Here is a 12679-nt window from a genome sequence, read left to right on the forward strand (position 1 = left end):
AAAATCTTTTTTAAATGTAACAACAAACCTTATGCACCTTTCTTGCTCTTTGGTTTCTTCTCTGATCCAAACTGTAGATCTATTAGTTAGCATCTGTTGCTGGGGCAGCAAGGTTTAATTTCCCATTTGGGTAACACAAATGCACGGAGGTCACGAATGAAGCATTTGTGACTTCCAGCTTCCCAGTTGCTCCATATGTCAAAAACAGCATAATTAGCCAGAAACTCAGCTAAAATTTTTGCAATCAGTTTTTGAAAATCACAGATCATAACAACAGGCCGCCCATGGATTGATCCAGTGAGTCACAAGGAGGAATCCCTGTCAGCTGAGCCAGGATTCTACCAGATTTGAAAGTAACAAATGAAGGTGGCTGTTTCCACCAATGGATGGATCTCTACCTCCTCATTCTGTGTTCCTCTTGTGTGCGCAGATGCAAAGGAACCACAAATTCTGTTTGGATGCTGATGATCCAGCTGGGGTCTAGCAGGCAGGCAGGCTTCAGCAGCTGATTATCTCATTGCTGGAATTATCAGTAGGCTTGTATGGCTCTGGAATGTTTTGACCTCTAAGTAATTTGGAACCATAAGAAGGTCAAGTTGCCATGTCCCATCCTACAGCAAGCTGCTGAGGTAGCGGCCGAAAAACAGTCAAACCCACAAGTCTTTGGCTGCTTGTCACACAAGTTCCACTGACTCAAGTGATGTAACCCCAGGGCCAAACCAGCTGCTGAAAAGGAATTCTGGCTGTCCCAGAGATTTTGTTTGAGCAATGCATGGGGCAGGGTGGTAGGCTTATGTTTTAGATTGGATTGGATTGGATCAAATCTGATCAGATTGGATTGGTCTCCAAGGGGAAATTAAAATTTGAAATTATATATATATATATATATATATATATATATATATATATATATATATATATATATATATATATATATATATATATATATTGTGACAGGCATTTGGCTTCCTTACCCAGCCGGGACGCCCCTGCCAGGGGGGAGCAGCCATGGACACTGCAATACCTCCCCCTGGATGCTAGATGGCCGCCTCCCCGGGGTGGACCAGTGCCTCGGGTTCCCGCAGGGCATCCTAGGAGTTGGAGTTGGGTGCAGCCCTGTTGGGTCCCGCAGGCACCACCAGGGTGCGCTGTGTTTCGGACTCCTGAGCCTGTATGGGCAACTAATTCATCACACCTGAAAGTGCAGCCGGAAATCAGGGATCAAACACCTGGAGCACTTCCGGGTGAACTATAAATGGAGCCAGCAACCACCACTCAGTGGCCAGAGTCAGGCGGGAGGAGGACAAAGCTTGGTGAGGAGTGGTGGAGAAGGAAGAAGAGAGTGTGTTGTCTATACTTAGTGCTTGTGGGACTGTGTTATGGCTGGGAGGTTCACGGGGAAGACGTGCCCTCCAGTTGAAGAAAAATAAAAGTTTATTTATTTTACACGTGCTTCCCGTGTCCAATCTGTGTCGGGTCAGGCGCTATATAGCGTCAATCTCACTATATATATATATATATATTCTGAGGGAACACACAAGTCCACCAAAGAAGTGTTGAGGCACCAACTGGATCTGCCCTTTTAATAAGTAAACAGTTTACCAGAATAAGCAAACAAACTCAAACAAAAGCAGGCCGTATTGCTTATTTAGCAGAAAAGAGAGCCAAGCTCTCTTAGGTCAGAACTCCATCCAGTGGTCTGCTCTTCCCAAAATGAGACCACCCCTTATGGGAGCGTCTTGGCAGGCAACCCCAATTAATTTTACAAACAAAAGAATGTTGGTCAGTAGGCTCAACAAACAAAAATTGGACCAATCTAGGCTTCACGAATAACCTTGGGCAAACCACTATGAATAGTAGCATCAGATTACTTGGGAGCTTCAGCTGCTTGGGATCTCACTGTCCAAAAGAGACAACGATCTTTGAGACCACCTCTTTTTATAATGTCCTGACTGGAAGGGGAGAAGTCTTCACAGGGCTCTGCAAGCGGGGTCACATGCCCTCTCTGAGGTTTATCTCTGAACTCATTTGGAAGAGAAAGGACAGTTAGCAACATCACCTACATGTGTTTCAAAGTGGTGTTGCTTACTGTAATTTAGCCCTGAAGGTACTCCTCAGACGCACATGCCTGACGTGATATCTATCTATCCGTCTATCTATTATATATCTATATATCTATATATATATATATATATATATATATATATATATATATATCTATATCTATATATATATATATATATATATATAATTATTCTTTGCATTTATATAGCGCTTTTCTCACTACTCAAAGCACTCAGCAATATACATGTATATATGTACACATCCATCCATCCATTATCCAACCCCAGAGTCACGGGGGGTCTGCTGGAGCCAATCCCAGCCCACACAGGGCACATGGCAGGAACAAATCCTGGGCAGGGCACCAGCAACTGAGAGGGCCCGTGGTGGATGTTTGTCGACTGGCAGACCAGCCACATGCTCTACCTGGTAGGTAACCACCCATACAATCGGATCGAGACTAGACTATGGATGCTATTGATGTAATTACTCCGATATCCAGGCTGTCAAATAAACGAACCACACGCCGTGGCGCAACGTAAAGGGACTTCGTCTCTGACGCTGACGTCTGAGGTTCGATTCCCGCGAGGGGTGCAGTGGTGTGTGTATGTCTGATGAGCGCAAATAAGGGCAAAACACGTGTTGCATACTCTTTGCATTATTTGACAGTAAACTATGTAACATTCTATCATCTGCTTTTCGCAATTGAGAGGGCCCGTGGCAGATGTTTGCCGACTGGCAAACAAACCACATGGTACCTGGTAGGTAACCACCCATACAATCAGATCGAGACTCAGACTACGAATGCTATGAATATATATATATATATATATATATATATATATATATATATATATATATATATATATATATATATATATATATATATATACATTTTATGCACATTTTATTTATTATTTTATTATATAGTATAATTAAAATAAAACCAGCTCCCCCTTGCCTCAAACACACAAATATTTGGCTTGGATTATAGAGAGCTGCTGTTGTCAATAACAAGGTCTGGGTGGCACCAAGATGAAGTCAGACCTGCTTAGATTGTACCACAGGTTTATATTTAACGTCATTGCCAGTTGAACAGAGCAGGTGCTGCTTGTGGTGTCCACAAATGGAACATGCTCATGGACGTTTGTTTCCTTGTATGAAGTCACCAGCATTCAGAATGATTCATCATTAAGATATTAGTAACAGAGTGAATCATTTCTAATGCTGAGTCAGCCACAGTGATGTAACTTATCTCCTTGTGACAGTAACATGGACGAGTTCAGACCACATTTTTATGTCTGGATCACACATTTAGCTTTTAATTGTACTATGCACCTTTCTTAAATCTCCTGTCTCCCTTTGGCTTTTCCACTCAGTCTGATGAAACCCATCCAGCATTAAAATAGCATCTGAAATTCGAGATGTAAGCCAGTTCTCCTCAGTACCCAAATTGTCACGTACGCGTACTCACCATATCTCACTGTGAGATGTGACACTTCTACAACTTATATAAAAGCAATTTCTCAATATTTGGAGTCAGTCCAGGTCTGAATCCTTTCAATCTTACTTTAAGGCACTTGATCTTCACCTCTTCAATCTTCAGACAAGCTCATAACGTCTCTTCGGATCTTCTCCCTTTCCATCTTCGAATGAGCAGCTCCTGCGATTAGGTGTAATGGAGCAGTAATCACAGTGCTTTATGGTCCTCTGAGTCTCTCACATTTTCAGATGTTATACACGTGGACGGCCATCAGATCTTGTATGCTCACCCTGTGATGTCTCTCAACTTGAGACGAGCCGACGCTCGGGTCTGCCTTGACAGCAGGTTTCTTTGATTTAAGCTAAAATTCATTCAAAAATGTATAGTAACAAGCCAGAGACCAAACCTTAATATAATAATTAATAACATTGAAACATTAATAATAATTGTAAAAAAAATGGAGAGTTTCAGTAAATCTGCCGCATGACACAATGCCAGAAGTGAGATAGCTTATTTATCTGTTGAAGTTAGCTTGACTTGAACACACCTCTGAAACATTTTGGTTGAACGTTTTGGATGTTCTTTTTTGTCTGTTTCAGTCGTGATTACGTGGACAAGAGGGAAGAGCACAGGCATGCCAGAGAAGAGAGGTGAGTCTGTCATTTTCAGCTTATGTTCTTTCTTTATCTTCACGTATCTCTATATAAAAAATGAGATGATACAGAAAAACCACACGACTTTCCCTGCAAACGGCTATATTTTTATTATCAGGCCAGTATGTTAACGTGTATTGAAAAATGGTGGGTTTATTATACCAAGCCCACCCTAGTTTTTCAGATGAAACCATCCGTATTTACCATTATGGTCTAGAGCCGGGGTTGATGCATTTGATCAAAAGGATGGGTATGTAAGTGACCTGTGATGTGAAGCCAATGTATCTGAACGAGGTACGGGGACAACGCAACTATTAGCTCACCAGCGAAACTTTGATTGACTTGTTTGTCAAACGTTTTATGTTCATCCATGACTTGCTATCTGCGGGAGAATTCCGGCTGTCCTGATGGAGTGTCTGCCCACAAAAACAAAATTCGGGAGTGGACTCCCCTAGACTTTCTTGTATACTCAGATATGGGGATGGATATTTCAGGAGTAAACCGCAAAATGATTATATTTTCATATTTTGTACATTAAAGAACCATCAACCACAAATCAAATACAAGTAATAATACAGTATATTGGAAAATTAATATAAAAGTAAAGTTGAATAAATCAGACTCTGCAACTGCATGAAAATAAAGGTAAAGTACCATGTCTGTTTAATGGAAATAACCCAAAAGATGATGGAAATCTACTTTTTGTACCTAATACTTGTATGTAAAATGTGGTTGCCCTAAGTGAAAGCGTACTCAAGTTATCCGGTTTACTCACAGACACACACACACACAGACATAATTCAAAAAAATTTATTTTCGGACTCAGGGAGGTCTAAAACGTTGAGATTCATCAAAATCTCGAAATCAAATTGTTGGACAATTACAATACTTTCGTATACAAGAAAGCAAACATGTCTGAAGGTCCAAGCTTTGCTGAAATAAAGGGAAAAATCCCATGAAGGAATATCAATTCTTAAAAAAGCCTGAATTAGTGTAAGCTGCCCTAATTTGGGGCAGTCCTAAGAAATGTAATGAGTTCCTTCATGAGGTGAAAGTTCTTAATAAACAAGAATAGTTGTGTCAGATATTTAAAATATATTAAACTGTATCCTTCCGTCTAAATGTTTAAAGTCGAAATATTCTCAACAGTAATACAATTGTGCCTTTATCTCACCGTCTTACAGAGAGAACTTCATAGATTTCATATTCATAATCACTGACCTTGAAATAGTTTAAAACGATTCTTCTGTGTGAAATTTGTCACAGCTTCTGAGGGAGGCTCTTAAGAGGGCTAGGAACACCAGTAAAGAATTAAATTTCAAAAGAATTTTTATATTTGTGATCAACATGAAACAAAAGCATTAAGCTACACTCAATAATACCGATCCCATTTTTGAAGTTTTGTGAAAAGAAGTAACCTTGACCCCGTGTACTTCATTTATGGTTAACCCCTCTGGTAGAAATGTAACACCTTATTAAAGAAAGAAAACATCCCCTAACAGGACAAATCAGTAACCAGGCTGGAGAAAAGCTGTTCATTGTATCTTTTAATTACTCCTTAGTAAAATACCTTTAGATGGAGCATTCTTCAAAAGCCGTCTGTTACAGCACGGTCAGAATGATCAGAGAAATAAAGAACAGGGGTTCATTTTATAAACTACTAAAGTTACATACAGTGACCATCAATGCATACATTTTACTCTGGTTGGTCATTGGTTTACACCCAAATGATTTATATATAGAATAAAAGTCTATTATATTATAATATATTATATTCTGATCCTTCTTATACCTTTCAGTTCAGCCACCACCCTTGAAATGTCTGTGCATATAACAAATGTCCATTCTAGCTCTTTACAGGACATCTGCTGACTTCTTAGTCATCTCTTAGTCACCCTTCAGTACATTTTCTTCTGGTACATTATTTACTTGGCCATCTCAGTATTTTTCCTAAACCAATTCTTATATTTCAGTATACATTTCGTTGTTCCCTTGACCTTTATCTGGTTTCCTGGTGTGCCTGAACTGGTTTCTGACGTTTATTAAGCCTTTATGTTATTTCTTTAAGATGAATGCCATGTTACCCTAAAATTATTCTTCCACACCCCCGAGGTGAACTGATGTGACTTTCACAACTTCAAGTCCTTGCATTTTCTCTGCGGACGCCTAGCGGTTTACTTGTTTCCATAGGGATGTAACTTCTTGCAAAAAATATGGTCCAAAAATGGCCTAAAAATGAGGAGTTTTGCAGTGTAGAGGGCCAAATGGAGTGGAGGGATTGGGCAAAATAGCTTGACACCTTGCAAAACAAGACCTCAAGACAAGTCGAATGGTGTCTCATATGTGGGGGAGTTCTTGTATCAGTGAGTCAGAAGATGCCGGACAAACTGAAATGATTTCAAAGCAATCAGAACTAATGCTTATAAACACAAAAATACTTGTGTAGGAAAATACGGAGATCAGCGTTTGTGGAGTTTTGTTTCAGCCCATGAAGCTCAGGCTTACCTGGATCGAGCTGTGCTTGTCTGTGTACGGACTCAAGGCCAGACAGTGAACATTTGAAAATGGGATCTGGAGATAGACGTGGTCAGAAAGCGGGATCGAGGTCAAAATCCTTGGACAGATGGTAGATCCATGTTAAGTCGGAAAGTTACACAAACTGGCCAAGTTTTGATACAACGCTGACTCTTCATGTTAGTCAGTTGTTTAAAATAAAGCCCACAATACCATTCTTTTGTTCAAATTGCATTTAGACTGAAGTGATACATATTTAATACATGGACTTTTTTTGTGGAAATAAATGCAAAATATGCTTATCTTTAATTGTGTTTTTATTATTGGCAGACCAAGTAACAAATGAATAGCAAACTCATGTTTCTCCAACTAGTCCGACCAGAAGCCCACATGAATTCACTGAAGTGGGAACGTGAAATGTCATGAATCAGAGTTCTGAACAGTCCCGAGAGCACGTAAACGCAACAACAGGGAGTGCCGACTGATCGTCAAAATTAAAAATGTTAACCCAAAGATCAAAAGTCTAAAGCCAGAAGAACATTTTAGTCTGAAAACACCAGAATGCCAGTCAGAGAATACCACTTCAAGAAATCAAATAGCAAATCCTAATATCGGATAGTCGTCTTCTCTGGGATGTTGAGATTGATCACCATGGTTTCCTCAAAAAGCCACCATTCAATAGACAAACAAAATGGCCTCCCAATAAGACGTTTTAAAACTTCGTCTTTATAACCATTGGGAATAATCCAAAATCAATGGGAAATTTACATTCCCTAAGGGTTCAAAATACCAGCATCCAAAAATATTTGTCCTGTGACCATAAAGAGGCAGGGAAAAAGAAACGAAAGAACTCATTACAACTGTGTGGCAGTGCCCGTACGTAATCTCAGTTTTCCATTCTCCATTTTGATTAGCTTATTAGATTGAGTTACCACAAAATGGGTGAGGGTGAATGCTGAAGATGGTAGTGGGCCATACAACCGGCAGTTCAGAACTGTATGGAGGAACACAGAGAGAAAGTTTACAGCTTGGAAGAAGGGCCATGTCGGCCTCCAAGGCTTAAGACCCTCATTTGGCAATGTGATTTTTCAGCCATAATGATCATTTACAGTATTTTTAAATCTACTGGCAGGCAAAAGTCAGATTTACTTTCACTTAATGTTATGATCATCAGGAAGTCAGAACAAAACCATAGGAAATGGTTGTTTCTTTTACATGGGAAAGAAAAAGGGGTTGGGCGGTCAACAATTTCCAATTCCGATCTTCAAATGCATTGCAGCTAGAGAATATCTGCTCTTTGATGAGGAATCCACAGTGGCAACCAGCCATTGCCTGATTATACCATTGAAGAACTCTTAATCCCGTAATATATATGTGCTGTACAGCCGTACAAATAAGGCACTTAAACTCAAGCTGAGTGAACGAGAACGCTGAACTTTAACGCTTCCTCTCTAAAGCGGCTGGCTCTCCTCGACATCCAGACCTCAATTGATGCTGTGTCTTGGCTTGGCCTCCATAACTCGTATTTCACTCAGAAATGAAGAGCCTTGGCCTCTGTTGGGCATCATTAATCGACCTCGATTATCCGCTCGGTAAATAGAAAATAAAACATAAGTCTTCTCCAAACAAAATGAAACCCATCTAAATAGTTGGGACTGGTGGGAGTGGCGGGTATTGAGACAGCTCAGCAGTCTGTTAGCTTGAGCATTTCCAGTCCTCTGGGCCTCAATCTTAAAACTGGTGTTGTTTTCTTAATGGGAGTCCAGGCAGCTCAGTGCTTATCTCTTTGTAGCGCCTGTGAACTCCAAAACTGCGACTGAGCAGGATTAACAGATTGGGCAGCATGGTGGCGCAGTGCCCTTTGCAGGTGGTGGAGCATACAGCCTTGTCACCGTGTGTTTGAGAGTGCAGTTTGCACGTTCTCCTTGTATCTATTGTTTTTGTCCTTCATCTCAAAGACCTCTTTGTCAAACCGGTGGGCTTTCATCTCTCAAGTATCTAGCCCTGGCCCACCTCAGATGAGCGGTCAACTGGTTGCTGCAATGCTTTATCCCAAAGCTAGCCATGAGTGCTGAGTGATTTTTGACACCATAACATGCATTTAAAACTTATCTGCATGTACCCCCACTCTCTATAGTATTGTTTTTCAGGTTTCCAGGGGTTGCAAAGCCGTTAATTGAAACCATCTAACCCAAACTTCTGTTTCACACCATGTCTTTAGAGCTTTTAATTCTGGTACTTTTGTGTCGAGCTCTTCACTAAGTGTTGTCACAGGGTGCTGTCGCAAGTTCTCAGGTAAAATGCAAGTAAAGAGTTTACAAATTAATAAAAGTACACGTCGTGTCATTTTCTAACCCAGTCCTGAACAGGTTTGCCACGGGGTGCCAGAGCCTATCCCAGCTATTGCAGAGTGCAAGGTAGGAACAAACCCTGGACAGGGCGCCAGTCCATCACAGGGTAAACACACACCAAGCACACACTTGGGCCAATTTAGCATTACCAATCCATCTAACATGTATGTCTTTGGACTGTGAGAGGAAACCTGAGCACCCAGAGTAAACCCACTCAAACACGGGGAGAACATGCAAACTCCATATAGGGAGAACCCAGGATGATGCATACCCTGGTCTCCTTACTGTGAGGCGGCAGTGCTACCACTGTGCCGCCCACCAATAATATCTGTCCAGTAATTACTTGTTCGGCTGTGGCCAAGTTGACAGTGGAGGAGAGGAAAACAAAAACTCAGGCAGCAGCATCCCAGTAGAACATAAACCTCTGGGTGGTCCACGGTCATTTATAAGAGAGAACATCCAAGACAAAGTTAGACACAGTCAAGAGTCCAGGAGATCTCGGCCACCTGGTCACCCACTTCCCTCCCTGAGCTATTCCAGTGCTCCTGGTATCTCAGATGACCTTTCCATTGAACAGGAGAACGGCTTGGATGTAGAGCAGTTGTCACCAAGTGCCATGACAAGACATCGAGGAGAGAAACAGAATAGCGGAGGGTTAGTAACAGTTTATGAATATTGTATTACACATATTTTTGTACAAATGACTAACAAACAGATATGCATAGCAGCTCTAGTCAGGGTATGCTTGACTAAAGTCGTGGGTCTTCAGCCCGAGACTGAAGGGGCATCTCTTATAATAAGCAAGAAGACCATTCCATAGATTCAGGGCACCGTAACTAAATGCTCAACATCCCACTGTCATTTTACTAATCCCTGAAATCTTAATAGGCAGACTTTGTGAGATCTTAATGCCTGCTCTGGTTTGTTAGTAATAATACGTTCAGGTATGTAAGCAGAGCCTTGACCATTTAGGGGTTTAAAGGTTGAAAAAAGGATTTTAAAATCACTAGGACCTGGCATTATCCCTTCATGCCCTAACAACCCAAAGTGTACTGGGAATGAAGGAATGGAATTAGTCTCTTTATACTGCTTACTAGTGAGTGGCCCTTAAAAAGAATGTTGGCATCTTCAGCAATGGCTTCTGCCATTCCATTCAGGTCCTCAGGTTACCCTAATACTTTCTGATCCTTGTAATAATTCTTGCAGCAACATTTTGAGTAAAACTGAAAGCTATATAAAGAACAAATTGATCAGCAAGTAAATCACATATTGCAGTAGTCAGACCTACTAGAAATAATTTCTCATTATCCTGTATATCTAGAGACCATTGGAGTTTTCCAACAATTTTTAAGATGGAAAAAAGAAACCAAACATGTTCTGGGTAGTTTTGTAATGTGTGTTTTAGATGACGTGTCCGAGATAACGCCTATACTGTGTGCTGATTCAGTAAAACTGATGGAGATTCCAGCCGAGTTAAAGAGTGACAGGATGTTGTTGCTGTCTCATCATTCCCTCCAATAAAAGACATTTCTGTTTTTCTGTATTCAGAGACAAGAAGTTCTTATCCATCCACTCTTTTAACTCAACGACTCAATTACGGATAGCCTCAGAGAAACATCATGTGGTGTCAAAGAAACATATATTGTAGCTATACGAGTGAAAATGAATGTGATGTTTTCTAATGATAGTTCTCATATAAAGTGCCAACAGTAGAGATGTGAGTACTGAGCCCTGCGGGACACCATATTTAACTTCTGGGTATAATGAGGGAGTCCTTTCATTACATTTCTGTACGTACTGGAATTGATTTGATAAATCAGAACTAAACAAGGAAAGCACAGTACCCGCGATCGCAATGTCATTTTCCTGCCTCTTTAGTAAAAGAGGGTGGTCAATGGTGTCAAACGCTGCAGTTAAATCTAACAACATGCTGTAATTATAGTGGGATATCCTTTATCAGAGGATATCAGAATGTCATTTACAACTGGTGTCAGGGCTGTTTCTGTACTACGACTGGTGTGGACATTGGAACTTCTGAAATAAATTGTGACGTGTAAGGTGAGGCTGAAGCTGAGTGGTGACATTTTGAAGTATTTTAGAGAAATACTGTAATTGTTAAGTGTATGCAGGTCTAGTTCTGGCTTTTTAAGTAACGGTCTGATAGCTGACACTTTTAGTGCATCAGGAACTGCACCATATTGTAATGAACTATCGATGATGTGAAGAATTGGTGCTGCCAAAATATCCTCTGAGATTTTACTAGTTTTATTGGGACTGTGATTAAGGTGTAACGGCCGACGCACTCGTCCAGAATGGCAGCTACACCACCAAGACCCGTGGCCTGGCAAACTGAGGAAAATTTAGACCATACAAGCCGTACCTCTTCCAAATAGCTTCCCCGATCGATGGTTGAATAAGCAAAAGCAAATATATACAGTATATAAAATAATGAGTATATATATTGATGGTGAAAAAAGAACAAACAACAAAACAATATATACTGTATATTTCACAGCCCCCCACACAACACATGAACATGAAACAAGTAAGACACACAGAACACTCGAAAACGCGCAAAGAAGTCCGAAAGATTTGGCGGAGGATGATGAGTGAATGTGAACTTTGTCCACCTGGAAAGTGTCCTACAGTTATTATATGTGAATGAAATTGTTGACTTGTTCCTCTCCCCAAGTGACAAAAAACAGTCTCATCATATAATCCTCGGTGTGTCTGTCTAATCCAGAACTCCGGGGTTTTGCATGTTGTTACTGTCTGGCTTTGAAAGGAGCAAGTGGGAAAAGGTGTAAAATGATTCAGATCGGTGCTCCTTCTCGGCTGTTTTTCGTCTTGTTAAATAACGGTGTTGTAGGTGCTTCTTTTTCCTTTTGTCCCCATGTTTTAATAGCAATGACCCTGATGGAATTGGTGGGTTTGACAGGGAAAACTAACACGAGGGATCACGGTTCCACGGCATTATCCTTCCCCCTTTGTTTCCAGTTTACAACATTTACACAGACACACATAGACCATATAAACGGGACAACACTATGAAAGACGCAACTCAGCACAGAACATATTTAAGGCATCGCTATTCATGTAGCACCGCCACAAAGGAACAAGTAGCAGATTTCATTTTAGTTGTTATGACATCCTGTTCTGTTTGCAAATTAAAATTACTAAAGTGGTGTGTGCAAGAAAAACATGGTGTACAAATAGAGAATTACGTTTGCGAGGGGACACTGATATCTGGGATCTTGTATTGTCAATTTTCCCATTAAAGAAGCACACGGCAGGGCAAGGGGGTCCGATTCGTTTTTAGTGATTGAGAACAAACATGTTGAGCCGAGGCAGCACCTCACTGTCTCGTTTTTCTAGAGACTGGAGACCTCACTCTTCTGTGTGCGCGTAATTGTTTTAAATGAGCTTTGATTTGCTTTATTTATCTTTAAAACCTTCGCTTTTTTTCATACTCGGGGCGTACGCTTCCACTGTAACGCATTAATAACTTTCGCTTATAACTCTGGGTGGTCCCAAGTAATGAAACTTGATCAGAATCCGCAAATTTTTATTGTATAATTGATTTCTGGCTGGAAATCTGGGGAATGCTGCCAAACATT

The 12679-nt window shown here is 40.7% G+C and overlaps 1 protein-coding gene across 7 annotated transcripts in view; it reads left to right on the plus strand.

The window, feature by feature from the left end:
- LOC120515588 (FH1/FH2 domain-containing protein 3-like) overlaps positions 1-12679 on the plus strand; it is a 674713-nt gene that overhangs the window by 545913 nt on the left and 116121 nt on the right. For all 7 annotated transcript variants that reach the window (XM_039736692.1, XM_039736693.1, XM_039736696.1 and 4 more), the window contains one exon: positions 4144-4194. In XM_039736692.1, coding sequence (XP_039592626.1) covers positions 4144-4194 — 51 coding nt within the window. The remainder of the gene's footprint in view (positions 1-4143; positions 4195-12679) is intronic.

Source organism: Polypterus senegalus, chromosome 15 (genome assembly GCF_016835505.1).
Source record: "Polypterus senegalus isolate Bchr_013 chromosome 15, ASM1683550v1, whole genome shotgun sequence".
Classification (NCBI taxonomy): Eukaryota; Metazoa; Chordata; class Cladistia; order Polypteriformes; family Polypteridae; genus Polypterus; species Polypterus senegalus.